The 27,877-nt window shown below is 46.1% G+C and overlaps 1 protein-coding gene across 6 annotated transcripts in view; it reads left to right on the top strand.

Annotated features, from left to right (window-relative positions):
• Positions 1-27,877, top strand: part of gabrb3 (gamma-aminobutyric acid type A receptor subunit beta3) — a 649,138-nt gene that overhangs the window by 600,627 nt on the left and 20,634 nt on the right. For all 6 annotated transcript variants that reach the window (XM_078402114.1, XM_078402113.1, XM_078402116.1 and 3 more), the window contains 2 exons: positions 12,363-12,515; positions 17,518-17,762. In XM_078402114.1, coding sequence (XP_078258240.1) covers positions 12,363-12,515; positions 17,518-17,762 — 398 coding nt within the window. The remainder of the gene's footprint in view (positions 1-12,362; positions 12,516-17,517; positions 17,763-27,877) is intronic.

The raw sequence follows: 27,877 nt of genomic DNA on the forward strand, positions 1-27,877 counted from the left end.
CCTGCTCGAGATAGCAGGTCCTGTTAATGAGCTTTGGAAGGGGACTTGTGTCTCTATGCCTTCAAAGAGATCCAGTCGTTGATGTATGGCAAGGGTATTCCCTCTCTAGGAATTTGCGCAAGGTGAGGTGGCCGATCTCGACTTTAGTTTTTATTTTAGTTTAGAGACCTCATTGGGATTCCCGCACAAACAGCAGGTTGAATTTTGCCCCTGCGGCCGGAGCTCTGAAATACCGGTGTCGGCCAGAGCCAGCAGATTTGTTACCATAGCCGACTTCTGAGGCCAACTTCCACGAACCAGTAGTTTGGCTCACCGGCGTCCTAGGCGGAATGTTTTGGTACCGTTGGACTGCGATCGGAGGCTTTGACCCTTGTTGGTCAGGCAAAACGGATAATCCAAAAAGGGTGTAGGAAGGAACTGCAGATGCTGGTTTAAATCGAAGACAGACACAAAATGCTGGAGTAACTCAGCGGGGACAGGCAGCATCTCTGGAGTGAAGGAATGGGTGACGTTTCAGGTCGAGACCCTTCTTCAGACTGAGAGTCAGGGGTGTGGGAGGTTCATAGATAAGGAAGTGTATATTAATGTGTGAAAACAGGACAAAGGGAATGGAGATCGAGGAAAATGTAGAATTGATTATTGTTGGTTGGAAGAAGGTAACAGCAAAGCAAACAGAGATAAAATGTAGTCGGAGACAGTAAGACTGGTTGGAGAATTGGGAAGGGGAGGGGATGGAGAGAGAGGGAAAGCAAGGGCTACTTGAAGTTAGAGAAGTCAATGGTCATACGCCTAGGGTGTAAGCTACTCAAGTGAAATATGAGGTGCTGTTCCTCCAATTTGCACTGGGCCTCACTCTAACAATGGAGGAGGCCCAGGACAAAAAGGTCAGTGTGGGAATGGGAGGAGGAGTTAATCCAAAAAGGCTCTGGAGCCAAGGGTGCTGGAAAATTAGTGGTGGCTCTGTATACAACTATAAATGCAATCCCAAATATAAAATGGCATCTTTAATAGATTTTAATCGTAGTTACGTCTGCGTTGGAGATGAGAGAAAGCAGACAAGACGTAGCAGGCTTTTGTGGGAAGATTCCATTCTTCCTTTTCTGGACAAACCACTGTCCCCTTGTTCTAAGCCAGTCACAAAGTACATATGGCATCAATGGAGCGTGCAGGAAATTGGACACGTCCATCCTCGGAACTAAAGAGGGAGCAGGAAAAGGAAAATGTAATAGGAAAGTTGTAAATCTGTGGAATTCACTGCCTCAGAAGGCAGTGGAGGCCAATTCTCTGAATGAATTCAAGAGAGAGCTAGATAGAGCTCTTAAGGATAGCGGAGTCAGGGGGTACGGGGAGAAGGCAGGAACGGGGTACTGATTGAGAATGATCAGCCACGATCACATTGAATGGTGGTGCTGGCTCGAGGGGCCGAATGGCCTACTCCTGCACCGATTGTCCATTGTCTATTGTAATGGACGAAAAGGCTAGTGTGGCTCCAGAACACAGACGCAGAAAGCATGAGGAGGAATAACATGGACCAGGCACAGATCTAAAGGATGTGCAGATGTAGATGGTCCTGAGCATTTACATCTTTGTTAGTCGCAAGGCATTGTCCGTAATACAGCAACATAATTGGACTTGCCTGTCGTGTGGTGTGTCTATTCAGGAAGAGTTGGGTCACTCTTAGCCTCGGATGTCGTCAATGGTTTTTTACATGACACTGGCGTACCACCACTCTGAAAAGTTAAACATCGTTATTTTGTTTACCAGCCAGGTGGTATGTTTGTTTGTTCATTGTACAGAGCGGCCCCATTTCTGTCTACGAAAAAAGCCCCAGTAATTTGGGATCTTTGCTACTTATTTATCATTGCAGCACGAAGCCAAATAATTGCACCTGCAAATAGGTAACTTTACTATCTTGTTAATGAACTTCCACTGTGAACACAGGAGGAAGTAATAGGAAGCAGGGCTATCCTTCACATTTCTTTTTTTAGATTTTCTTTTAGATTTAGAGATACAGCGCAGAAACAGGCCCTTCGGCCCACCGGGTCCGCGCCGCCCAGCGATCCCCGCACACCAACACTATCCTACACCCACTAGGGACAATTTTTACATTTGCCCAGCCAATTAACCTACATACCTGTACGTCTTTGGAGTGTGGGAGGAAACCGAAGATCTCCGAGAAAACCCACGCAGGTCACGGGGAGAACGTACAAACCGTACAAATTTCGTCTGCTCCACTGGAAAATCATGGGTCGATTGGGCTTGTATTCACTGGAATTTAGAAGGATGAGAGGGGGATCTGAAAGAAACATATAACATTCTCAGGGGATTGGACGGGCTAGATGCAGGAAAAATGTTCCCAATGTTGGGGGAGTCCAGTGCCAGGGGGGTCACAGTTTAAGAATAAGGGGCAGGCTATTTAGGACTGAGATGAGGAAAATCTTTTTCACCCAGAGAGTTGTGAATCTGTGGAATTCTCTGCGACAGAAGGCAGTGGAGGCCAAATTCACTGGATGTTTTCAAGAGAGAGTTAGATTTAGTTCTTAGGGCTAACGGAAGCAAGGGATTTGGGGGAAAAAGCAGGAACAAGGTACTAATTTTGGTTGATCAACCATGATCATATTGAATGGCGGTGCTGGCTCGAAGGGCCAAATGGCCTACTCCTGCACCTATTTTTTAATGTTTCTATCTCCTCAAGGTTTTCCTACTGTGAAGAAGTTCCCCTCCTCTTCCCGCTGAAAGCTCTGCAACGCCCTCTCTCGCTGCTCCCCCTTTGTGAATCCTATGTACCGTCTAAATTTCTCATTTCCCTTCTTCCCCCCCTGACTCTCAGTCTAAAGAAGGGCCTCGACCCCGAAACGTCACCCATTCCTTCTCTCCGGAGATGCTGCCTGTCCCGCTGAGTTACTCCGGCTTTTTGTGTCTATCATCGGTTTAAGCCAGCAGCATCTGCAGTTCCTTCCCGCACTCTGAGTAAGATTGGTTGGCTTGGAAGATGCCTTGGGAAAACTCTTCAAAAGGACTGTTCTCACAGATCTATATTTAATGTCAGGGCTGCCATTGACAGTGGCGCTGCTGTGGTTAAAAAGCCCTCGGTTTAATGTTTCACCATCAGTTTGTTCGCTGTCTTTTGGATGCAACTTCTCACCATAGCAACCCCGAGGAGCCATAGCAACCTGCTCCCTCCCACAGAAATTGCGGCATAAGGTTGGAATGCCTAACTTGCAGTTGTTGGCTTGCATTTAAAGAATAATCATTGATTGCTTTCCTTCCCCAATCTGCCGTCTGATGAACAAGCCGTGCAGGAAAATTAAAATAAAAATAACGTTAAGACATACACATTAAAAACCTTTCACCGTTCACTCTGATGGTCGAAACCCAAGAAGCCAACACAGCAGTCCTCCTGAGGGTTTACTTCCCTCCGTGAACTATTTTTAGCTCACTGGATGCATTAGCTTCCATCTTCAAGTCTTTTAACACAGTCTTGAACCAATTTAAAAATAAATGGACTAACTACAAAGAATATCATGGATGTTCTTAAGGCCGATACAGCCTTAAGAACTCATTGTTCTTAAGGCTGCATTAAGTACTCCAACAGCAGCTCCAGTGAATTAAACCTCTGAGCGTCTGCATGTTGGCCATCTCACCACCACATCTTCTTAATCTTGTCTTCTTCATCCAGCATTTGAATTCTATGGTTATCATTTTTGGTTCTGTTAACCTTTCTGTTTTTCCCTACGTCATTATTTGACAAAAGTGGATATTTTTTTCTCCCGAAAAAAAATAAAAATTTTTAGGGGGCAGCTGTAGGTAGTGATGTTGCCTTATAGTACCAGAATCCCGAGTTCGATCTTGATCACGGGTGTTGTCTGCATGGAGTTTGTACGTTCTCCCCGTGACCGCGTGGGTTTCCCCCGAGTGCTCTGGTTTCCTTTCACGCTCCCAAGGACGTACAGGTTTCGTAGGTTAATTGGCTTCGGTAACAAATTGTAAATTGCCCCCAGTGGGTGTAGTATGTGCTAGTGTAACAGGGGCCGCTGTGCGAGCCCGCGCCGACCAACGATCCCGCACGTTAAAACTATTCTGGACACACGAGGGACAGTTTACACATTCACCACGCCAATTAACCTAATAGCCTGTACGTCTTTGTGGTGAGGGAGGAAACCGAAGATCTCGGAGAAAACCCACGCGGTCACCGGGAGAACGTACAAACTCCGTGGTCGGGACCGAACCTGGGTCGCTGGCACCGCAGGCGCTGTAAGGCAGCAACTCTACCGCTATGCCACCATGCCCGATTGATTAAGTTTTCCAGGAAGTTATCTGTGCAGGGATCTGGAGGCTCCTGAGTTGTCCCATGCCTGCATCAGACATGGCAATAATTAAACGCGGAGCAATGCACCTCAAGTTCTCGAGTTTGGTTGTCCCTTTCTCAGGCAAATCATTAAAATCATGGTTAACTTCTACTAATATGTCATGTCTGATGAAGCTCAGTGAGTTGGCACACATCCTCCTCACACTGCGCATTATTCGTGTTGCCAAACGCACTGCAAAAGGATTTCCCTTCTTTACAAATCCTCTGTGTTCTTTCCTCTGCGTCACCCGTCTATGCCTCTGACACAAATGTGATGCATGTCTCCAACAATCTGACTTCAGACCTCGTTGCTCTTGGGCGGCACAGTGGTACAGCGGTGGAGTTGCTGCCTTGCTGCTCAATGAGGATAACTGGCAGATCAGAAGGATGAGAGGAGATCTTATCGAAACGTATAAGATTATTAAGGGGTTGGACACGTTAGAGGCAGGAAACATGTTCCCAATGTTGGGGGAGTCCAGAACAAGGGGCCACAGTTTAAGAATAAGGGGTAGGCCATTTAGAACTGAGATGAGAAAAAACCTTTTCAGTCAGAGAGTTGTGAATCTGTGGAATTCTCTGCCTTGGAGGGCAGTGGAGGCCAATTATCTGAATGCATTCAAGAGAGAGCTGGATAGAGCTCTTAAGGATAGCGGAGTCAGGGGGTATGGGGAGAAGGCAGGAACGGGGTACTGATTGAGAATGATCAGCCATGATCACATTGAATGGTGGTGCTGGCTCGAAGGGCCGAATGGCCTCCTCCCGCACCTATTGTCTATTGTATGTCGTATCATATCGTATCGTTACAGCACCAGAGACCCGGGACCGATCCTGACTACGGGCGCTATCTGAGTTTGTACATTATCCCTGCGACCGCGTAGGGTTTTGCCCAGTATCCTCCCACATTCCAAAGACATGCAGGCTCGTAGTTCAATTGGCTTTGGTAAATTGTAAAATTTGTGCCTAGTGCGTAGGGTAGTGTTAGTACATGGGGATCGCTGGTCGGCACAGACTCGGTGGGCTGAAGGGCCTGTTTCCGCGCTGTATCTCTAAAGTCTAAAGTCTCTGCAGTGGGGTATTCTCTTCCCGAATCTCTCAGTCCACATAAGTCTCTTCCCAATTTCAGAAGGCTGCTCAAGATAATTGGACACTTCAATCATTTCCCAACGTTTGGTTGTTTATTAGGAACATACAACCGCAATTATTTCTCCTCTCCAGCACGCTCTCCTTCTTTGGCATCTTAGGCTGTACTTTGGGATTGAGGATGATATGCTTCTAGTTTTAAGGGTTCTGAGGTGGCTACGAAGGCCAAAGTAGGATCGACAGATCTTTTCACCAATGGAGCAGAAGGATGTGGCTGTGTCTGTGGTTTGTGAGCTTTTTTTTCTGGACTTCTATACAGTTCCAAACCTTTCTTGACATAATGCAGCATCTAACTAACCCTTACACTCAAAGTGGAGAAGGAATATGCAGAATAATTTCGAGAACCTCAAGTGTTAGAAAATGACTGAAGTTCAATTAGACTAGGAAGTCTTCTGGAAGAGAATTTGTTGGACTGAGAGGTTTTGGAAAAGCACACTCATGGGGCACAGCTGTAGAGTTGCTGCCTCACAGCGTCAGAGACCCTGGTTTGATCCTGGCTACGGGTGCTGCCTGTATGGCGTTTGAACATTCTCCCCCTGACCTGCGTTGGTTTTCTCCGGGAGCTCCGGTTTCCTCCCACACTCCAAAGACATACAGGTCCGTAGTCTGAAGAAGGGTCTCAACCCGAAACGTGACCAGTCTGAAGAAGGGTCTCGACCCGAAACGTCACCCATTCCTTCTCTCCAGAGATGCTGCCTGTGTTACTCCAGGTTTTTGTGTCTCTCTCAGGTTTGTAGGTTAATTGGCTTGAGAAAAAAAGGAGAAATTGTCCCTAGTGTGCAGGATAACCTTAATGTGTGGGGATCGCTGGTCGGAGCGGACTTGGTGGGCCAAAAGGCCTGTTACCGTGCTGTTATTCTACACTAATCTAAACTAGACTGGCTGACAAGGGAAGTTAGAGATGGAATAAAACTAAAAGAAAAGATGTATAAGATGGCAAAGAGAAGTGGGAAGCCAGAGGATTGGGCAACTTTCAAAGGACAACAGAAGGTAGCAAAAAGGGCAATACGGGCTGAAAAGATGAAGTACGAAGCGAAGCTGGCCAAGAATATAAAGAAGAACAGTAAAAGCTTCTTTAGGTATATTAAGAGAAAAAGATTAGTAAAGACAAATGTGGGTCCCTTGAAGACGGAAACAGGTGAAATTATTATGGGTAACAAGGAAATGGCAGAAGAGTTGAACAGGTACTTCGGATCTGTCTTCACTAAGGAAGACACAAACAATCTCCCAGATGTACTAGTGCACAGACGATCAAGGGAGATAGAGCAACTGAAAGAAATTTGCATTAGGCGAGAAATAGTATTGGGTAGACTGATGGGACTGAAGGCTGATAAATCCCCAGGGCCTGATGGTCTACATCCCAGGGTACTCAAGGAGGTGGCTCAAGAAATCGTGGACGCATTGGTGATCATTTTCCAATGTTCAATAGATTCAGGATCAGTTTCTGTGGATTGGAGGGTAGCTAATGTTATCCCACTTTTCAAGAAAGGAGCGAGAGAGAAAATGGGGAATTATAGACCAGTTAGCCTGACATCAGTGGTGGGGAAGATGCTGGAGTCAATTAATTAAACAGATAATAACGGTGCATTTGGATAGCGGTAACACGATTGGTCCAAGTCAGCATGGATTTATGAAGGGGAAATCCTGCTTGACTAATCTTCTGAAATCTTTTGAGGATGTGACAGGTAAAATGGATGAAGGAGAGCCAGTGGATGTAGTGTGTCTAGACTTTCAGAAAGCCTTTGATAAGGTACCAAGATTGGTGAGCAAAATTAGAACACAATATCAATTAAGTATTGGGGGTAGGGTATTGACAGAGATAGAGAATTCATTGGCAGACAGGAAGCAAAGAGTAGGAATAACGGGTCCTTTTCGGAATGGCAGGCAGTGGAGAGTGGAGTGCCGCAAGGCTCGGTGCTGGAGCCACAACTCTTTACAATATATATTAATCATATCATATCATATCATCATATCATATATATACAGCCGGAAACAGGCCTTTTCGGCCCTCCAAGTCCGTGCCGCCCAGTGATCCCCGTACATTAACACTATCCTACACCCACTAGGGACAATTTTTACATTTACCCAGCCAATTAACCTACATACCTGTACGTCTTTGGAGTGTGGGAGGAAACCAAAGATCTCAGAGTAAACCCACGCAGGTCACGGGGAGAACGTACAAACTCCTTACAGTGCAGCACCCGTAGTCAGGATCGAACCTGAGTCTCCGGCGCTGCATTCGCTGTAAAGCAGCAACTCTACCGCTGCGCTACCGTGCCGCCCATATCCATAATGATATGGATGATGGAGTTAGAAGTAACACCAGCAAGTTTGCAGATGACACAAAGCTGGGTGGCAGTGTGAACTGCGAAGGGGATGTTAGGAGGTTGCAGGGTGACTTGGACAGGTTGAGTGAGTAGGCAGATGCATGGCAGATGCAGTATAATGTAGATAAATGTGAGGTTATCCACTTTGGCAGCAAAAATAAGGAGGCAGATTATTATCTCAATGGTGTTAGATTAGGTAAAGTGCAACAAGACCTTAGTGTCCTTGTACACCAGTCACTGAAAGTAAACGTTCAGGTACAGCAGGCAGTGAACAAAGCTAATGGCATGTTGGCCTTCATACCGAGAGGATTTGAGTACAGGAGCAAAGAAGGCATTCTACAGTTGTATAGGGCCCTGGTGCGACCACATCTGGAGTATTGTGTGCAGTTTTGGTCTCCTAATTTGAGGAAGGACGTCCTTGCTATTGAGGCATGCAGCGTAGGTTCATGAGGTTAATCTCTAGGATGGAGGGACTGTCACATGAGGAAATATTGGAAAGACTAGGCTTGTATTCACTGGAGTTTAGAAGGATGAGAGGGGATCTTATAGAGATGTATAAAATTATAAAAGGACTAGACAAGCTAGATGCAGGAAAAATGTTCCAAATGTTGGGGGAGTCCAGAACCAGGGGACAGCCTAAGAATAAAGGGGAGACCATTTAAAACTGAGGTGAGAAGAAACATTTTCACCCAAAGAGTTGTGAATTTGTGGAATTCTCTGCCACAGAAGGCAGTGGAAGTCAATTCACTAGATGAATTTAAAAGAGTTAGATTGAGCTCTAGGGGCTAGTGGAATCAAGGGATTTGGGGAGAAGGCAGGCACAGGTTACTGATTGTAGATGATCAGCCATGATCACAATGAATGGCGGTGCTGGCTCGAAGGGCCAAATGGTCTCCTCCTGCACCTATTTTCTATGTTTCCATGTTTCTGAACCGAGGAAGAGCATTAGGTAGATTGAGAGGTTTTGGAAGAGCAGACCCTACTGTGGGGCAATGATGTTTAAAGTCAGATGGTGGAGTCAAGCATCACATTAGTATCCGAAGGATAAATAATAAAGAAATTGACATGGATGATGCAGCGAAAAAACCCACAGAAGATTTTTAATGACAGAAAATGCTTTTGCAGTGCATTAGCCAACATGAATGGATGGCCTCCCATGACAGAGATTGGAATTCTTCACTGTTCAGCCAGATCATGGTTGGTCTGATTTTTAACCCTGATGGATTATTTAATATCCATGACAATCCAACATCAACCACTATCAGTTGTGCGGTTGCCAATTGATCGCCAAGCTCTTTGCAAAGATATAAGACTGCCATTCCCCTTTACGTAAGGAAAATCTCACATTACAACGGGAATAGCCCAGTTAGTTTAGGTTTAATTTAGAGATGTAGCATGGAAACAGGCCCTTTGGCCCACCGAGTCCGTGCCGACCAGCGATCCCCGCACACTAACACTGTCCTACAAAGAAACATAGACAATAGGTGCAGGAGTAGGCCATTCAGCCCTTCGAGCCTGCACCGCCATTCAATATGATCATGGCTGATCATCCAGCTCAGTAGCCTTCTCTCCATACCCCCTGATCCCTTTAGCCACAAGGGCCACATCTAACTCCCTCTTAAATATAGCCAATGAACTGGCCTCAACTACCTTCTGTGGCAGAGAATTCCACAGACTCACCACTCTCTGTGTGAAGAAATGTTTTCTCATCTTACACACATGAGGGACAATTTACATTTATACCAAGCCAATTAACCAACAAACCCGTACGTCTTTGGAGTGTGGGAGGAAACCAGAGATCCCGGGGGAAACCCCCGCAGGTCACGGGGAGAACGTACAAACTCCGTACGGACAAGAACCCATGGCCGGGATCGAACCGGGGTCTCTGCCGCTGTAAGAAGAGCAACTCTACCGCTGCGCCACCGTGCCGCCAAAGTTATAAGTTAAAACTTTCTTACTCTCGATTTCCCCACCTGAGAAATGGCACCTATCCCATAAAATCCTTTAATTGGCTTAAATACCATAAATAGATCACTACATAATCTCAGTATTCAGCAGAATGTCTGCATAAACTGTTCTTTCAATTAAACCCATTTGCGATGATTTGTGCCGTCAACAAAATTGCATGCAGGTTGGCTCTTAGGTCCTTAATTAGTTGTGTTAAATTTGTACCTGAGATTAAAAAATGTTTTCTCTGATTTGATGGATTCATCTGTGCTTCCCCAGGCACCATCACACGTAGAATTGCTAAGTAGGGAAAGTAGGTATTGTTGGCACTAAACCAGGGGTTGAAAGTTGTACAGGGCCCTAGTGAGACCGCACCTGGAGTACTGTGTGCCGTTTTGGTCTCCAAATTTGAGGAAGGATATTCTTGCTATTGAGGGCGTGCAGCGTAGGTTTACTAGGTTAATTCCCGGAATGCCAGGACCGTCATATGTTGAAAGACTGGAGCGGCTAGGCTTGTATACACTGGAATTTAGAAGGATGAGAGGGGATCTTATCGAAACGTATAAGATTATTAAGGGGTTGGGCACATTAGAGGCAGGGAACATGTTCCCAATATTGGGGGAGTCCAGAACCAGGGGCCACAGTTTAAGAATAAGGGGTAGGCCATTTAGAACGGAGATGAGGAAAAACATTTTCAGTCAGAGAGTTGTAAATCTGTGGAATTCACTGCCTCAGAAGGCAGTGGAGGCCAATTCTCCGAATGCATTAAAGAGAGAGCTAGATAGAGCTCTTAAGGATAGCGGAGTCAGGGGTATGGGGAGAATGCAGGAATGGTGGTGCTGGCTCGAAGGGCCGAATGGCCTACTCCTGCATCTATTGTCTATTGTCTATTGTCTAAAAGTCTGAGACAGACACAAAATGCTGGAGTAACTCAGCGGGACAGGCAGCATCTCCGGAGAGAAGGCATGGGTGATGTTTCGGGTCGAGACCCTTCTGCAGACTGAGAGTCGGTGGAGAGGGAAATTCGAGATATGCAAGGGTAACGTGTGAAAACGACAGATCAAAGCAGACATTTCTCAAGGAAATGTAGAATGCATTGTTGGCTGATGGGGAAGGTATACAAACAGTAACATTAATCAGGAGGACAGTGAAACTAGTTGGGGAACTAGGGTGGGGGAGGGACAGAGAGAGAGAGAGGGAAAGCAAGAGTAACTTGAAATTAGAGAAATCAATGTTTATTCTGCTGGGACTGAACACTGCCCAAACAAAATATGAGGTGCTGTTCCTCCAATTTGTATTTGGCCTCACTCTAACAATGGAGGAGGTCGAGGACTGAAAGGTCACCATGTGTTTAGCAACTGGGAGATCACATTGGCCTAGGCGGACTGAGCGAAGTTGTTCAGCGAAACGATGGCCAAGTCTGTGCTTGGGCTCGCTGATATATTGGTCTCGCTGACGTCCATGATATAAAATCTGTGGACAGATCATGGACGTTACTTTTCCCACTGCCTGGTCATGTTAAAGGTGCATTGTTCAGAATAAATACAAAAAAGAGTCAATTTTACAGTATCTTTACAATTAGTCATCATTGCAAATCCCTAACAAGTAATCGTGACTGGTTTTAAAAATAACCTAAAGCATGATATGTTAAAAAAAAGGACTATGATTTAGATGTTCGAAGGTGTCACAAGATCATGTGATAGGAGCAGAATTAGGCCTTTCGGCCATCAAATCTACTCCACCATTCAATCATGACCGATCTATCTTGGGAGCGGCTCACATATCTCCCAAGATCGACGACCTTTAGTCCTAGTGTGGGAGAGTCTAAGACTAGAGGTCATTGCCTCAGAATTAAAGGATGTTCCCTCAGCAAGGAGATGAGAAGCAATTTCTTTAGTCAGAGGGTGGTGAATCTGTGGAATTCTTTGCCACAGAAGGCTGTGGAGGCCAAGTTAATGGATATTTTTAAAGCACATCTAGATAGATTTTTGATTTGTACGGGTGTCAGGTGTTATGGCGAGAAGGCAGAAGAATGGGGTTAGGAGCAAAGATACTAGAGGAACAAGATGGACCACTCCATTGAATTCGCCTATACTGAAGTGTAGTACGCAAAGGAGCGTAACGGCCGCCATTTTAGTAAGCAAAACCCGCTGTTCACTATGCCTCTCGCAGTGTATTCAGTGTTTTGGGGGAACAGTATGTGTGATGATACCATTAAAATGCAGAATATATCTCACCAATCAATTCACAGATTTTTGTTACTTTTCTTTTTAAACGTTTCTGCAAGTTTCTGCCTACTGAAATGGTGCCGTGACATACTACGGTTTTTAGAGTCAAGTGGTCTATCTTGCTCCTCTAGTATCTTTGGTTAGGAGGGAGGGATAGATCAGCCATGATTGAATGGCGGAGTGGACATGATGGGCCGAATGGCCTAATTCTGCTCCTGTCACTTATGACCTTGTGACACCTTCCCTGGAGCTGTGCACCCTTGAGACGACTTCAACGAGTGCCTTGAGAGGGAGCCTGAACTGCAAGTGAAATGTTCATTCTGTGCACGTATTTCCTTTATTAAAAGGCACTTTCCTCATTTGTTTTCCCAGGTGCGTACCCAAGATTGTCACTGAGCTTCAAGTTAAAGAGAAATATCGGCTATTTCATTCTTCAAACATACATGCCATCCATTCTGATTACAATCCTTTCCTGGGTGTCATTTTGGATCAATTATGATGCCTCAGCTGCACGAGTGGCTCTTGGTAAGTGGTGTCTGGGAAAAAAGAAAGTATATATGTTTTTTAATAAATACTGCCGGCAGCCAAAATGAAATATATTTGAAGACACTTGAGCGCATGATTATGGAATTAAAATAATAGAAAACTGACAGGGTCTATCACACTATGTTTTCTTCTGACATCTGAAATAACAGTGGGGCGATCGCAGTTGTGGGTAAGAGAGGTTCTTCTGAATTTGGTGGCTCAGGTGTGTTTATCAGGCATGAGCATCATTGTCCCTCCACAATGGGACCACAAACCCATTAATTACACATCGTAGGATGTGCCAGGAAAGTGTGCTGCACGAGGAGCTGCTTGTTGCCTTCGCTCCAGGCACACGGGTTCAGTCCAGACCCTGGCGCTGTCTGTGTGGAGTTTGCATGCTCCCCCTACGGGTGCGCCATTCCACATCCAAAAGCATGGGTGGGTTGGCAGGCTGATCCCTTGTGCGTAGGTGAGTGAGTAGAATTGGTTAGGGAGGTGTGGGGGGAGTAGATTTGGCAGTGGGAGGATGTCTAGAGGCTGAGTTACTTGGTTTGTGGGAGAACAAAATGTGTTAGGATGGATTTAAGGTAAAAACAGATTGACTTTAGAGATACATCATAATAGCGCGGAAACAGGCCCTTCGGCCCACTGAGTCCGTGCCGACCAGCGATCCCCGTACACTAGCGCTGTCCCACACGCTCGGGTCCATTTACAATTTCACCGAAGCCAGTTAATCTACAAACCTGTGTGTCTTTGGAGTGTGGGAGGAAACCGGAGCACCCGGAGAAAACCCACGCGGTCACGGGGAGAATGTGCAGACTCCGTACAGATAGCGCCCGTAGCCAGGATCGAACCTGGGTCTCTGGTGCTGTAGGGCAGCAATTCTACCTGCTGCACCATTGTGCTGGGCCCAAATGCTAGGATCATGAGGAGTGTTGGGGAACAGAGTGACCTGGAGTGCAGGTACATAGTTCCATGTACTTGGCAACACAGATGGGTAGGGTGGTGAAACGGGGATTTGACACACTTGCCTTCATGGGTCAGGATGTTGAGTACAGGAGTCGGGATATCATCTTACAGCTTTAAGATGAGTTTAGGTTGAAGGTGAGAAGTAAAGGATTTTAAAGGGACCTGAGGGGCAACCTTTTTCGACACAGAGGGCAATGTGTACATGGATCGCGCTGCCAGAGGAAGTGGTAGAGGAGGGTATTATTGTAACGTTTACAAGACACTTAGACAGGCAAATGGATAGGAAATGTTGACCCGAGGAACTGTTGATGCTGATTTACAAAAAGACACAAAGTGTCGTGTGAAGAAGGTCTCAACCCAAAATTTCACCTATCCAAGTTCTCCAGACATGCTGCTTGACTCGCTGAGTTGATGCTGAGTTACTCCAGAGCTTTGTGGCTTCACGTGGATAGGAAAGGGTTGGAAGGCATGTGGTACTAGGCAACTTAATTAGCATGGATGAGTTGGGTCAAGGGGCATGTTTCCATGCGTCAAGGCACCGTGACTGAGTGTTTATTGTTCAACTAGCATGACCATTTTGAGGTGATGAAGGAGAACAAGATCCCCATTGATGTTTGCTTCTTCATCGAACTAACTGTGCTCTTGCACGCTAAACTTCCAAGCCTTGTGCAATGTAGTGGCTCATGTCTTTGCAGCTCCCCCTGAGTAATGAATCATCTTCTGCCCAGCCAGCATCTAATATCACTCAATAACTGCTGATAAAGAGGCTGCAGTCAGCCACCTTGGGTGGTCTGGTGTGTTATTTTCTATCTCACATGCCGGGCACAAGCCTGCTCCTTCTCAGCACACTGGGGCTTACAAGAGCCGCTGAGGAAACACAGGCACCCTCCCAGTCAGAGGCACTGAGATACTCCAGCTTTTTGTGTCTATCTTACAATACAATACAATACAATACAATATATCTTTATTGTCATTGTACAGGGGTACAACGAGATTGGGAATGCGCCTCCCATACGATGCAATAATTTAGTTAGTTTAAACAACAGCCACCCAACGAAACAAATTGTAACAGTTTTAAGACAGAATAAAGTGCAAGTAGATCTGTGCCGGATCACTGTGCGATGTGACCATCCGGCTCAGCAGGACCGGTTCATAGCAGCTATGGCCCTGGGGATGAAGCTGTTCCTGAGTCTGGAGGTGCGGGCGTAGAAGGCCTTGTATCGTCTGCCCGATGGAAGGAGTTCGGACAGACTGTTGCAGGGGTGTGAAGAGTCTTTGTGGATGCTGGTGGCTTTTCTGAGGCATCGTGTGTTGTAGACTCAAAATTATCAAGATTTTTATGGCTTTTCGTCAACTGATGTGAAGGCTCCATGAATAATGAATAATAGGAATAATGTTTATTTCCTATTCATATTCTAGAAGCTATTACCAACATAATCTTCGGTTTAAACCAGCATCTGCAGTTAACCTCCTGCACGTTAACCCTGAATAGTTGGCACCTGGTGACCCAATGAAGGCAAATGGGTCTAACCTTGATTCGATGTTCGCAGCAATGATCAGAACTATTAAAGAAGAAACTGAGCTTAGCTTGCCTTTAAGAACGACTCTTTGAACCGATACAAAAAACGATATCACGCACATTCTTTCGGACATCAGACAAATTACAAAAGGGAATGGTTTGAGACACTGAAATATCTTCATTGTCTGTTAATAAGCCAAGCAGGCTCTGTAATTTCTCTAGAGCTTAACGGCTTGAGATGAAGTGCAGTGAAATTTATTACCAACATAATAAGCAGCTTCTAGAATATGAATAGGAAATAAACATTATTATTCCTATTATTCATTATTCATGGAGCCTTCACATCAGTTGACGAAAAGCCATAAAAATGTTGATAATTTTGAGTCCACAATTAAAATGATTGCTCACTCCTCTGTAAAGCTATCTCCTCATTTAGTCTCAGTTCTGCAGTCCATTTTGTCAACCACGGCACATATTGTTTTTTTGACATATGGGTAAAAATTACTACTCCCACAGTTATCGTATACACTTTTAAGGCACTAATGTCCTATTTCCCTCCCTGGTGTTTCAGGGAAGCTATTAATCCATTTAAAATCAATGAGCTAATAACAACCCTGGTGAAATACCTCGTCAAGGCACAAGCACACACTGGAAATGCAAACCTTTTTGTTTAGTTTATTTTAGTTGAGATACAGCACAGAAGCAGGCTCTTCGGCCTACCAAGTTCGTGCCCACCAGCGATCTCCACAGACTTACACTATCCTACGCACACTAGGGTCAATTTACAATGATACCAAGCCAATTAGCCTACAAACCTGTACGTCTTTGGAGTGTGGGAGGAAACCGGAGATCCCGGAGAAAACCCACGCAGGCCACGGGAAGAACGTACAAACTCCGTACAGACAGCACCCGTAGTCAGGATCGAACCCAGGTCTCTGGCGCTGTAAGGCAGCAACTCTACCGCTGTGCCACCGTATCGCCCTGGGTCTCAATTATAGATCTTCTAGGTCTCAATTATAGAAGAGGAGGACACGTACATTGCGAGCTACAAGTGAGCCACACCACCATTTTGTCTTCTCAAACTTTAAGTGAACTAAGGTCAAAAATAAGCATGTGTGAAGGAGGAGGTAGGGATTTTGAAAAGTGGGTTTGCTCAAACTCTGAGTGTTCCATCTCTGTGCATGCTGCCAGAATTTAGTTCCGTACTGTGACATCTACGAAGATGATTTTCCAATGACAATTTACCATCATGCTAAGCCACAAGGAACTGCAGATGTCGGAATCTTGAGCAAAACACAAAGTGCTGGAGGAAACTCACGGGGTCAGGCAGCATCTGTGGATGGGCGGAAGTGAGCAGGATTCTGAGTTTTTGGTATGCCAGTTATATTTCATCTTTCTGTTCAACGTGCTTCTGCTAATCTTGCTACATCCTGACCCAATGATACTTAATGCCTTTGGCAATGCCTCGTCTGGCAATGCATAGATAGGACAGACAGTCAGAACCTGTTTCCCAGGATGAAAAAATCAAAATACTAGAAGGCACAGCTTGAAGGTGAGAGGGGCAAAGTTTAAAGGAGATGTGTGGGCAAGTTTTTTACACAGAGCTTAATACCTGGAACAGATACACAGCCACACATGAGAGTACCTGGAACATTGTGTTGGTTGAGGCAGATACGATAGTGGGATTTAAAATACTTTTGGATTTGCAGATAATGGAGGGACATGGATTATGTGCAGGCAGATAAGAGTTAGTCTTAGTACCATGTTCGGTACAGTCATTCTGTGTGTTAAGTGCTGTACTGTTCTATGTTTTATGTACAGGAAGGAACCACAGATGCTGGTGTAGACAGATGAGAGACACAAAAAGCTGGAGTAACTCAGCTGGACAGGCAGGATGAGAGGAGATCTTATCGAAACGTATAAGATTATTAAGGGGTTGGACACGTTAGAGGCAGGAAACATGTTCCCAATGTTGGGGGAGTCCAGAACAAGGGGCCACAGTTTAAGAATAAGGGGTAGGCCATTTAGAACTGAGATGAGGAAAAACGTTTTCAGTCAGAGAGTTGTGAATCTGTGGAATTCTCTGCCTCAGAAGGCAGTGGAGGCCAATTCTCTGAATGCATTCAAGAGAGAGCTGGATAGAGCTCTTAAGGATAACGGAGTCAGGGGGTATGGGGAGAAGGCAGGAATGGGGTACTGATTGAGAATGATCAGCCATGTTCACATTGAATGGCGGTGCTGGCTCGAAGGGCCGAATGGCCTCCTCCTGCACCTATTGTCTATTGTCTATTGGCAGCATCTCTGGAGAAAAGGAATAGGTGACGTTTTGGGTCGAGACCCTTCAGACATTTTTGAGTCTGAGGAAGGGTCTCGACCCGAAGCCTCATCTAGTCCTTTGCTCCAGCGATGCTGCCTGACCCGCTGAGTGACTCCAGCTTTTTGTGTCTGTCTTATGTTTTAAGTATGTTTGTTTTAACACATGGGTTATTAAATCCTATTTGTAATTCTCCTCAGGAATTACTACTGTGCTGACTATGACGACCATCAATACTCATCTGAGAGAGACCCTTCCAAAGATCCCCTACGTCAAGGCCATCGACTTGTACCTGATGGGCTGCTTTGTGTTTGTTTTCTTGGCCCTGCTCGAGTACGCATTTGTCAACTACATCTTCTTTGGGCGGGGGCCACAGATGCAGAAGAGGCTGGCGGAAAAGATGATAAAAGGCAACAACAGTCGGCATAAGTATGAAGGCAACAGGGTAAGAGAAGACGCACCTTCCACTCCCACTGTGGAATGTACTATGGTTGTTATTAACTTCATCCTTCATTGACAGTTACTGTTGTATGCCTGAAGTCTAGGGTCTGATCTTGGCAGGAGATCTTGTTAGAGACTGGAAACATACAGCATGGCTTTGGACTGCAATGGGATGTTGTTTAACAGGCAACCAGTCCATTACTGCTTGTGTTACTTAGTTTAGTTTAGAGATACAGCGTGGATTCTGGTCCTTCGGCCCACCGAGTCCGTGGCAACCAGCGATCCCAGCACTATCCGACACGCACTTCCAATTTTACCAAGCCCATTAACCAACAAACCTGTTTGTCTTTGGAGTGTGGAAGGAAACTAGAGCCTCCGGAGAAAACCCATGCAGGTCACAGAGATTATTAGATTTTAGATTTAGAGATAAAGAGCGGAAACAGGCCCTTCGGCCCAACGAGCCCGCGCCTACCCAGCGATCCCTGCACATTAACACAATCCTACACACACTAGGGACAATTTTTTTTTTTTTACATTTACCCAGTCAATTAACCTACATACCTGTACGTCTTTGGAGTGTGGGAGGAAACCGAAGATCTCGGAGAAAACCCACGCAGGTCATGGGGCGAACTCTGTACAGACGGCGCCCGTAGTCAGGATCGAACCTGAGTCTCCGGTGCTGCATTCGCTGTAAGGCAGCAACTCTACCGCTGCCCCACCGTGCCGCAAACGTACAAACTCTGTACAGACCGCACCTGTAGTGAGGATCAAACCCGGGTCTCTGACGCCGTAAGGCAGCAGCTCTACCGCTGCGCCACCACTCCGCCCCATGGTGGAAACATCCGGAACAGTTAGCATGGCTATAGACTTCAATGGGATGTTGTTTAACCAGTCGATTATTGCTAGTGTTACTCTGTAGCCAGAAGTTTAAACAAGTTCCCAAATGATAGAAGTGGAATGAGGCCATTCGGCCCATCAAGTCTATTCCGCGATTCGATCATGTCTGATCTCTGCCTCCTAATGCCATTTTCCTGCCTTCTTCCCATAAACCTTGACACCCGTTCTAATCAAGAACTTGTCTACTTCTGCCTTAAAAATATCCACTGAAACCAACCCTCTTAAAATGTACATGCACATTAGTCTGAGAGAAAGGATGACTTCAAGCAATGCAGGGTGGAAGATAGAAAGAATACACTCCAAAAGAGAGGTGTTGCAGAGATAGATAATTCTATCCGGAAGGAGCTGAGTAGGTACTTGGTTCAGAATGGGATGGCTGCTTCTCAGGATAGGAGAGAAACAAGTGATTCCCATGCTTACGTGATACCGAGAACCAATGAATGGCCTCGACCCGAAACGTCGCCTATTTCTTTTCTCCAGAGATGCTGCCTGGCCTGCTGAGTTACTCCAGCATTTTGTGTCCATCTTCGCTGTAAACCAGTATCTGCGGTTCCTTCTCATGTAACGCAAGCTTCTTCAGCCATCCTTTCAAACCTCGGCCCCTCTCCTCACTGGATATGTCTGCTTTTTGTGCCCCGTTTTCTAGATTCTGCCACCGTCTCTCCGACGAATATGTTTTAATTTTATAAAAATATACTGGGACAGGTCACAGCTCCAAGATTGCTGCTTGATTGTGGCTGGAGCAGACCATTGCTTTAGATTGAGACAGAGACAATAGACAATAGACAATAGGTGCAGGAGTAGGCCATTCGGCCCTTCGATCCAGCACCACCATTCAATGTGATCATGGCTGATCATTCTCAATCAGTACCCCGTTCCTGCCTTCTCCCCATACCCCCTGACTCCGCTATCCTTAAGAGCTCTATCTAGCTCTCTCTTGAATGCATTCAGAGAATTGGCCTCCACTGCCCTCTGAGGCAGAGAATTCCACAGATTTACAACTCTCTGACTGAAAAAGTTTTTCCTCATCTCCGTTCTAACTGACCTACCCCTTATTCTTAAACTGTGGCCCCTGGTTCTGGACTCCCCCAACATTGGGAACATGTTTCCTGCCTCTAACGTGCCCAAACCCTTAATAATCATATGTTTCGATAAGATCCCCTCTCACCCTTCTAAATTCCAGTGCATACAAGCCTAGTTGCTCCAGTCTTTCAACATACGACAGTCCCGCCATTCCGGGAATTAACCTAGGAGAGTACATATGCTCTAATCTCTAGTTAAAGGACATAAAGTGGCGGAGAAACTCAGCAGGCCAGAGAGAACTAGATTGAAGAAGAGTCCTGACCCGAAACTTCTTCTGCCTACCTTCCCTCCACAGATGTTGCCTGACCTGCTGAGAATGCTCAGAAATTTGAGGAATTCCTCTCAGAATCACTCTCTCAAACTGATCACTGTTCTGAGAGTGATTCTGGGGATGGTCTTCTCTCAGTTAAGTTTAGTTGAGTTTAGTTTATCATCACGTGTACTGAGGTACAGTGAAAAGCTTTTGGTGTGTGCTAACCGGTCAGCGGAAAGACAATACGTTATTAAAATCGAGCAAATTCACAGTGTACAGAAACATGATAAAGGGAATAACGTGAATAATGTTTAGTGCAGAAAAGTCCAATGAAAGACAGTACGAGGGTCTCCGATGAGGTAGATAGTAGTTCAGGACTGCGCTCCAGTTGTGGTAGGAGCAGCACTGAACTACCAACTACTTGGTGCCTTCTGTTTAGTGCCTGGCTCCAAGCACTTTTGGCAAGACCCATGGCAGCCCAGGGCTTCTGCCAGTGTGCTGTCAGAACAGTACAAATCCCCAGTGAGGTCCCTCTGCAGGCTCACTGGCTGTGAAGGCAGTAACTGTGCACATGAACCTCGTTGATGTTGACAAACAGTCAACATCACCCACTATGTGTGAAAATGTAAAATAATATTTTTCTAATTGTTTAATTATGACATTTTGACTTTTATTTGAAGTACAAACACACAGATATACGCACGTGTGAATCCACGCACAGGCGTTCACGCACGAACGCAAGCACAAACACCCGCACACGCACACCCACGCCCACATGCGAGTGCACGCGCATGTGCACACAGACACGCGCACACACACCCAGACACGCACACACACACCCAGACACGCACACACACGCATGACGTAAATGCACACGCAGACGCACGCACACACGCAAATACACACACACGCAAACGCCCAGAGACAAACTCACAGAGACACATAGAGATGCACACACACATTGACCCATACACAAACACACTGTCACACACACACCCATGCACACATAAACACACTGACACACACACGCAAACACACTGACGTACAAACAATCACACACACACAAACACACTGACGCACAAACAAACACACCCATGCACACACAAACACACCCACGGACACACTGATCCACACACAAACACACTGACGCACACAAACGCACTGACGTACACACAAGCACACTGACACACACACAAACACATTGACATACACAAACACACGGACACACACACAAAGACAACCATGCACACACACACCCACGCATACACAAAGCTGATACAAAGCTGGGTGCTAGTGTCAACTGTGAGGAAGATGCTATGATGTTGCAGGGTGACTTGGACAGGTTGTGTGAGTGGGCGGATGCATGGCAGATGCAGTTTAATGTGGATAAGTGTGAGGTTATCCACTTTGGTGGTAAGAATAGAAAGGCAGAGTATTATCTGAATGGTGTCAAGTTAGGAAAAGGGGACGTACAACGAGATCTGGGTGTCCTAGTGCATCAATCACTGAAAGGAAGCATGCAGGTACAGCAGGCAGTGAAGAAAGTCAATGGAATGTTGGCCTTCATAACAAGAGGAGTTGAGTATAGGAGCAAAGAGATCCTTCTGCAGTTGTACAGGGCCCTAGTGAGACCGCACCTGGAGTACTGTGTGCAGTTTTGGTGTCCAAATTTGAGGAAGGATATTCTTGCTATTGAGGGCGTGCAGCGTAGGTTTACTAGGTTAATTCCCAGAATGGCGGGACTGTCATATGTTGAAAGATTGGAGCGACTAGGCTTTTATACACTGGAATTTAGAAGGGTGAGAGAAGATCTTATCGAAATGTATAAGATTATTAAGGGGTTGGACACGTTAGAGGCAGGAAACATGTTCCCAATGTTGGGGGAGTCCAGAACAAGGGGCCACAGTTTAAGAATAAGGGGTAGGCCAATTCTCTGAATGCATTCAAGAGAGAGCTAGATAGAGCTCTTAAGGATAGCGGAGTCAGGGGATATGAGGAGAAGGCAGGAACGGGGAAATGATTGAGAATGATCAGCCATGATCATATTGAATGGCGGAGCTGTCTCGAAGGGCCGAATGGCCTCCACCTGCACCTATTGTCTATTGTCACACTTACAGACACACAAACACACCCACACACACACAAACACACCCACGCACACATTAACACACCCACGCACACACACACACACTAACACACACACACAAAACACTGACGCACACACAAACACACTGCCGCGCACACACACTGACGCACACACAAACACACTGACACACGCACAAACGCACCCATGCACACACACACCCATGCACACACAAACACACTGACACACACACAAACACACCTACGCACGCACAAACACACTGACACACGCACACACTGACACACACACACACAGACGCACACACAAACACACCCACGCATACACAAACACACTGACGCACGCACAAATACACAAACACACTGACGCATGCACAAACACACTGACGTACACACACACTGACGCACACACAAACACACCTAAGCACACACAAATACAATCACACAAACACACTTATGCACACACAAAAACACTGACGCTCACACAAACACACTGGCACGCATGTATGCACACACTCTAAAACATGCAAACTAATTTGATGAAATGAAATATTCAATAGACAATAGACAATAGGTGCAGGAGGAGGCCATTCAGCCCTTCAAGCCAGCACCGCCATTCAATGTGATCATGGCTGATCATTCTCAATCAGTACCCCGTTCCTGCCTTCTCCCCATACCCCCTGACTCCGCTATCCTTAAGAGCTCTATCCAGCTCTCTCTTGAATGCATTCAGAGAATTGGCCTCCACTGCCTTCTGAGGCAGAGAATTCCACAGATTCACAACTCTCTGACTGAAAAAGTTTTTCCTCATCTCAGTTCTAAATGGCCTACCCCTTATTCTTAAACTGTGGCCCCTTGTTCTGGACTCCCCCAACATTGGGAACATGTTTCCTTATTCGGTTCTCTGTGACCTCTCACCATGGAGCCAACATGCTCTGATTTGTTTCAATGGGCCAGCTGGACCTGAACATACTCAGTGCACAGATTTCAGTGGCATACAGGTGTCCAGTTAACCTGACATCGGTGGTGGGGAAGATGCTGGAGTCAATTATTAAAGAAGTAATAACGGCACATTTGGATAGCAGTAAAAGGATTGGTCCAAGTCAGCATGGATTTATGAAGGGAAAATCCTGCTTGACTAATCTTCTGGAATTTTTTGAGGATGTGACAAGTAAAATGGATGAAGGAGAGCCAGTGGATGTAGAGTATCTAGACTTTCAGAAAGCCTTTGATAAGGTCCCACAAGGGGAGATTGGTGAGCAAAAATAGAGCACATGGTATTGAGGGTAGGGTATTGACATGGATAGAGAATTGGTTGGCAGACAGGAAGCAAAGAGTAGGAATAAACGGGTCCTTTTCAGAATGGCAGGCAGTGGAGAGTGGAGTGCCGCAAGGCTCAGTGCTGGGGCCGCAACTAAAGCTGGGTGGCAGTGTGAACTGCGAACAGAATGTTAGGAAGTTGCAGGGTGACATGGACAGGTTGAGTGAGTGGGCAGAAGAATAAATGAATAAATGAATGAATGAATGAATGAATGAATAAGTTTATGAATGAATACGTTTATTGGCCAAGTATGTGCATATACAAGGAATGTGCCTTGGTGCTCCGCTCATAAATGACAACACAAACATACAGTTAACAATTAATGATGGCAGTTAACAGATGCATGGCAGATGCAGTATAATGTAGATAAATGTGAGGTCATCCACTTTTGGTGGCAAAAGCAAGGAGGCAGATTATTATCTCAATGGTGTCAGATTAGGTAAAGGGGAAGTGCAATGAGACCTAGGTGTCCTTGTACACCAGTCACTGAAAGTAAGCATGCAGGTACAGCAGGCAGTGAAGAAAGCTAATGGCATGTTGGCCTTCATAACGAGAGGATTTGAGTATAGGAGTAAAGAGGTCCTTTTGCAGTTGTATAGTTGAGACCACATCTGGAGAACACATCTGGAGTATTGTGTGCAATTTTGGTCTCCTAATTTGAGGAAGGACATCCTTGTTATTGAGGCAGTGCAGCGTAGATTCACGAGGTTAATCCCCGGGATGGCGGGCCTGTCATATGAGGAAAGATTAGAAAGACTGGGCTTGTATTCACTGGAGTTTAGAAGGATGAGAAGGGATCTTACAGAGATGTACAAAATTATAAAAGGACTGGACAAGCTAGATCCAGGGGCCACAGTCTAAGAATAAAGGGGAGGCCATTTAAAACTGAGGTGAGAAGAAACTTGTTCACCCAGAGAGTTGTGAATTTGTGGAATTCTCTGCCACAGAAAGCAGTGGAGGCCAAATCACTGGATGAATTTAAAAGAGAGTTAGATAGAGCTCGAGGGGCTAGTGGAATCAAGGGATATGGGGAGAAGGCAGGCACACGTTACTGATTGTGGATGATCAGCCATGATCACAATGAATGGCGGTGCTTGCTCAAAGGGCCAAATGGCCTCCTCCTGCACCTATTTTCGATGTTTCTATGATATCTGCTGTCCATTGCCTGCAGTTAGCCTGTGCCCTTGTCCCTGTGTTCAGCTCGTTATTCTCCTTGGTTTAGTTGAGTTTAATTTAGAGCTACAGCACAGAAACAGACCCTTTGGCCCACCGAGTCCAGCGATCCCCACAAATTAACACTACCCTACACACACTGGGGGCAATTTTACATTGATACCCAAGCCAATTAACCTACAAACCTGTTAGTCTTTGGAGTGGGGGAGGAAACCGAAGATCTCGGAGAAAAACCCACCCAGGTCACGGGGAGAACGTACAAACTCCGTACAGACAGCACCCGTAGTCGGGATCGAACCCGGGTCTTTGGCGCTGTAAGGCAGCAACTCTACCGCTGCCCTGCTGTGCCGCCCCTGTAAAGGTTATCAGATATGAGCCAATATCCCACCCGAGACTGTCTTGTTTGAGGCTAAACAACCGTGGCATACATTCCTCCATCGTTCACTGGAGATCAGCCTGGTTTCTCGAGACATATCACCTCAAGGTGCCACAATGCTCCTTTATGTCAATGGAAGCAGAGCGGTGGGCAACACAGCAGAGAAGTGTGAACCTTGAGGCAGATTTGGACTCCACTGTTTAGGTGATGTGTCTCATCAGTGCGTTCACTTGTAGTAATGTTGCCTGACTCGGTTCGAAGGTAACCTTGCTGTAGGCGGGCTAAGTGTGCAGGCGAGAGTCCAAGGTCAGGTAGATTGTATGTGCTCTATAGAATCATCCATGCCTGCTGGGCCAGGTAACTATCACACAGACCTTGGCTTCAGTGTTCTCAACAGCAGCTTACAACGCAGAGCGGTATAAATAATGACTTCTCCAATTTCAAGTAACCCTTGCATTCCCTCTCTCTCTCTCTCTGTTCATCCCCCATCCTAGCCACCCTGCTAGATTTACTGTCCTGATTAATGTTGCTGTGTGCCTCGTTATCACCTCCTCCACAGCCACCAATGGACCATTGTGGGCTCTTTGGCCGGCTCTGATTTGTCTTGCACCTCCTTTCCATCGCTCTCGTTTCCCTCTCCCCTGACTCTCAGCCTAAAGAAGGGCCCCGACCCGAAACGTCATCTATTCCTCCTCTCCAGAGATGCTGCCTGACCCGATTGAGTTACTCCAGCTTTTTGGGGTCTATTCTCAAGAGCAACTTGGTTTGTTCAATAAGGGATGCACGTGTAAAAGAAAGTCAGAGACTGCTGAACATGTAGTGGCGATGAGTGAATGACAATGGTGCCCAACCCAGGCGGCTATTTAGAAACATAGAAACATAGAAAATAGGTGCAGGAGTAGGCCATTCGGCCCTTCGAGCCATTCAATATGATCATGGCTGATCATCCAACTCAGTATCCCGTACCTGCCTTCTCTCCATACCCCCTGATCCCTTTAGCCACAAGGGCCACATCTAACTCCCTCTTAAATATAGCCAATGAACTGGCCTCAACTACCTTCTGTGGCAGAGAATTCCACAGATTCACCACTCTGTGTGAAAAAAACCTTTCTCATCTCGGTCCTAAAAGACTTCCCCCTTATCCTTAAACTGTGACCCCCTTGTTCTGGACTTCCCCAACATCGGGAACAATCTTCCTGCATCTAGCCTGTCCAACCCCTTAAGAATTTTGTACGTTTCAATAAGATCCCCCATCAATCTTCTAAATTCCAGCGAGTACAAGCCGAGTCTATCCAGTCTTTCTTCATATGAAAGTCCTGCCATCCCAGGAATCAATCTGGTGAACCGTCTCTGTACTCTCTCTATGGCAAGAATGTCTTACATAGGAAGGAACTGCAGATGCTGGTTTAAACCGAAAATATACATAAAAAGTTGGAGTAACTTAGCGGGGCAGGCAGCATCTCTGGAGAAAAGGAATGGGTGGTTTCGGGACGAGACTGAAGAAGGGTCTCGACCCGAAATGTCACCGATTCCCCAGAGACGCTGTCACACCCGCTGAGTTACTCCAGCTTTTTTAGTCCCTCTGCGACTATTTGCGTGCTTGCCACAGAGGCAGATCTACAATCACACATTACAATCGCTCCATACTCTTAAACCGCTAGATTTTTTTAGATTTAGAGATACAGCGCGGAAACAGGCCCTTCGGCCCACCGGGTCCGCGCCGACAAGCGATCCCCGCACACTAACACTCTCCTACACCCACTAGGGACAATTTTTACATTTGCCCAGCCAATTAACCTACATACCTGTACGTCTTTGGAGTGTGGGAGGAAACCGAAGATCTCGGAGAAAACCCACGCAGGTCACGGGGAGAACGTACAAACTCCGTACAGACGGCGCCCGTAGTCAGGATCGAACCTGAGTCCCCGGCGCTGCATTCGCTGTAAAGCAGCAACTCTACCGCTGCGCCACCGTGCCGCCCTACGCCTACTGTAACATTTCTTACTTTAACTATGATCTTCTTAAACTCCTCTCAGGTCCCTTATCATGCAATCTGCACACTGTAAATGGCTCGATTGTAATCTTGCGTTGTCTTTCTGCTGACTGGATAGCACGCAACATAAGATTGCACCGTACCTCGGTACACGTGACAATAAACTACACTGAACTGAACTGAACAAAACTGCAGCACCATCCCACCCATATTAGAAGGATGGATGAGGTGAGAGGGGGAAAGTATAATGGAGATGGGCGGGCCACGTTTTTTTACACAGAGAATGGTGGGGGCTTGGAACACATTGCCAGAGTGTTGTTGGAGGCCGATATGATAGTGACGTTTAAGAGGCTTTCAGATAGGCGTATGGAAATGCAAGGAATAGATGGATAGGGATCATGTGGGGTTATCCACTTTGGTGGCAAGAACAGGAAAGCAGACTATTATCTGTATGGTGGCCGATTAGGAGAAGGGGAGATGCAACGAGACCTGGGTGTCGTGGTACACCAGTAATTGAAAGTAGGCATGCAGATGCAGCAGGCAGTGAAGAAAGCGAATGGTATGTTGGCATTCATAGCGAGGGGATTTGAGTATAGGAGCAGGGAGGTTCCGCTGCAGTTGTACAGGGCATTGGTGAGACCATACTTATAGAGTATTGCGTACAGTTTTGGTCTCCTAATCTGAGGAAAGACATTCTTGCCATAGAGGGAGTACAGAGAAGATTGATTCCTGGGATGGCAGGACTTTCATATGAAGAAAGACTGGATAGACTCGGCTTGTACTCGCTGGAATTTAGAAGATTGAGGGGGGATCTTATAGAAACTTACAAAATTCTTAAGGGGTTGGACAGGCTAGATGCAGGAAGATTGTTCCCGATGTTGGGGAAGTCCAGAAAAAGGGGTCACAGTTTAAGGATAAGGACC

Source organism: Rhinoraja longicauda, chromosome 7, assembly GCF_053455715.1.
Source record: "Rhinoraja longicauda isolate Sanriku21f chromosome 7, sRhiLon1.1, whole genome shotgun sequence".
Lineage (NCBI taxonomy): Eukaryota > Metazoa > Chordata > Chondrichthyes > Rajiformes > Arhynchobatidae > Rhinoraja > Rhinoraja longicauda.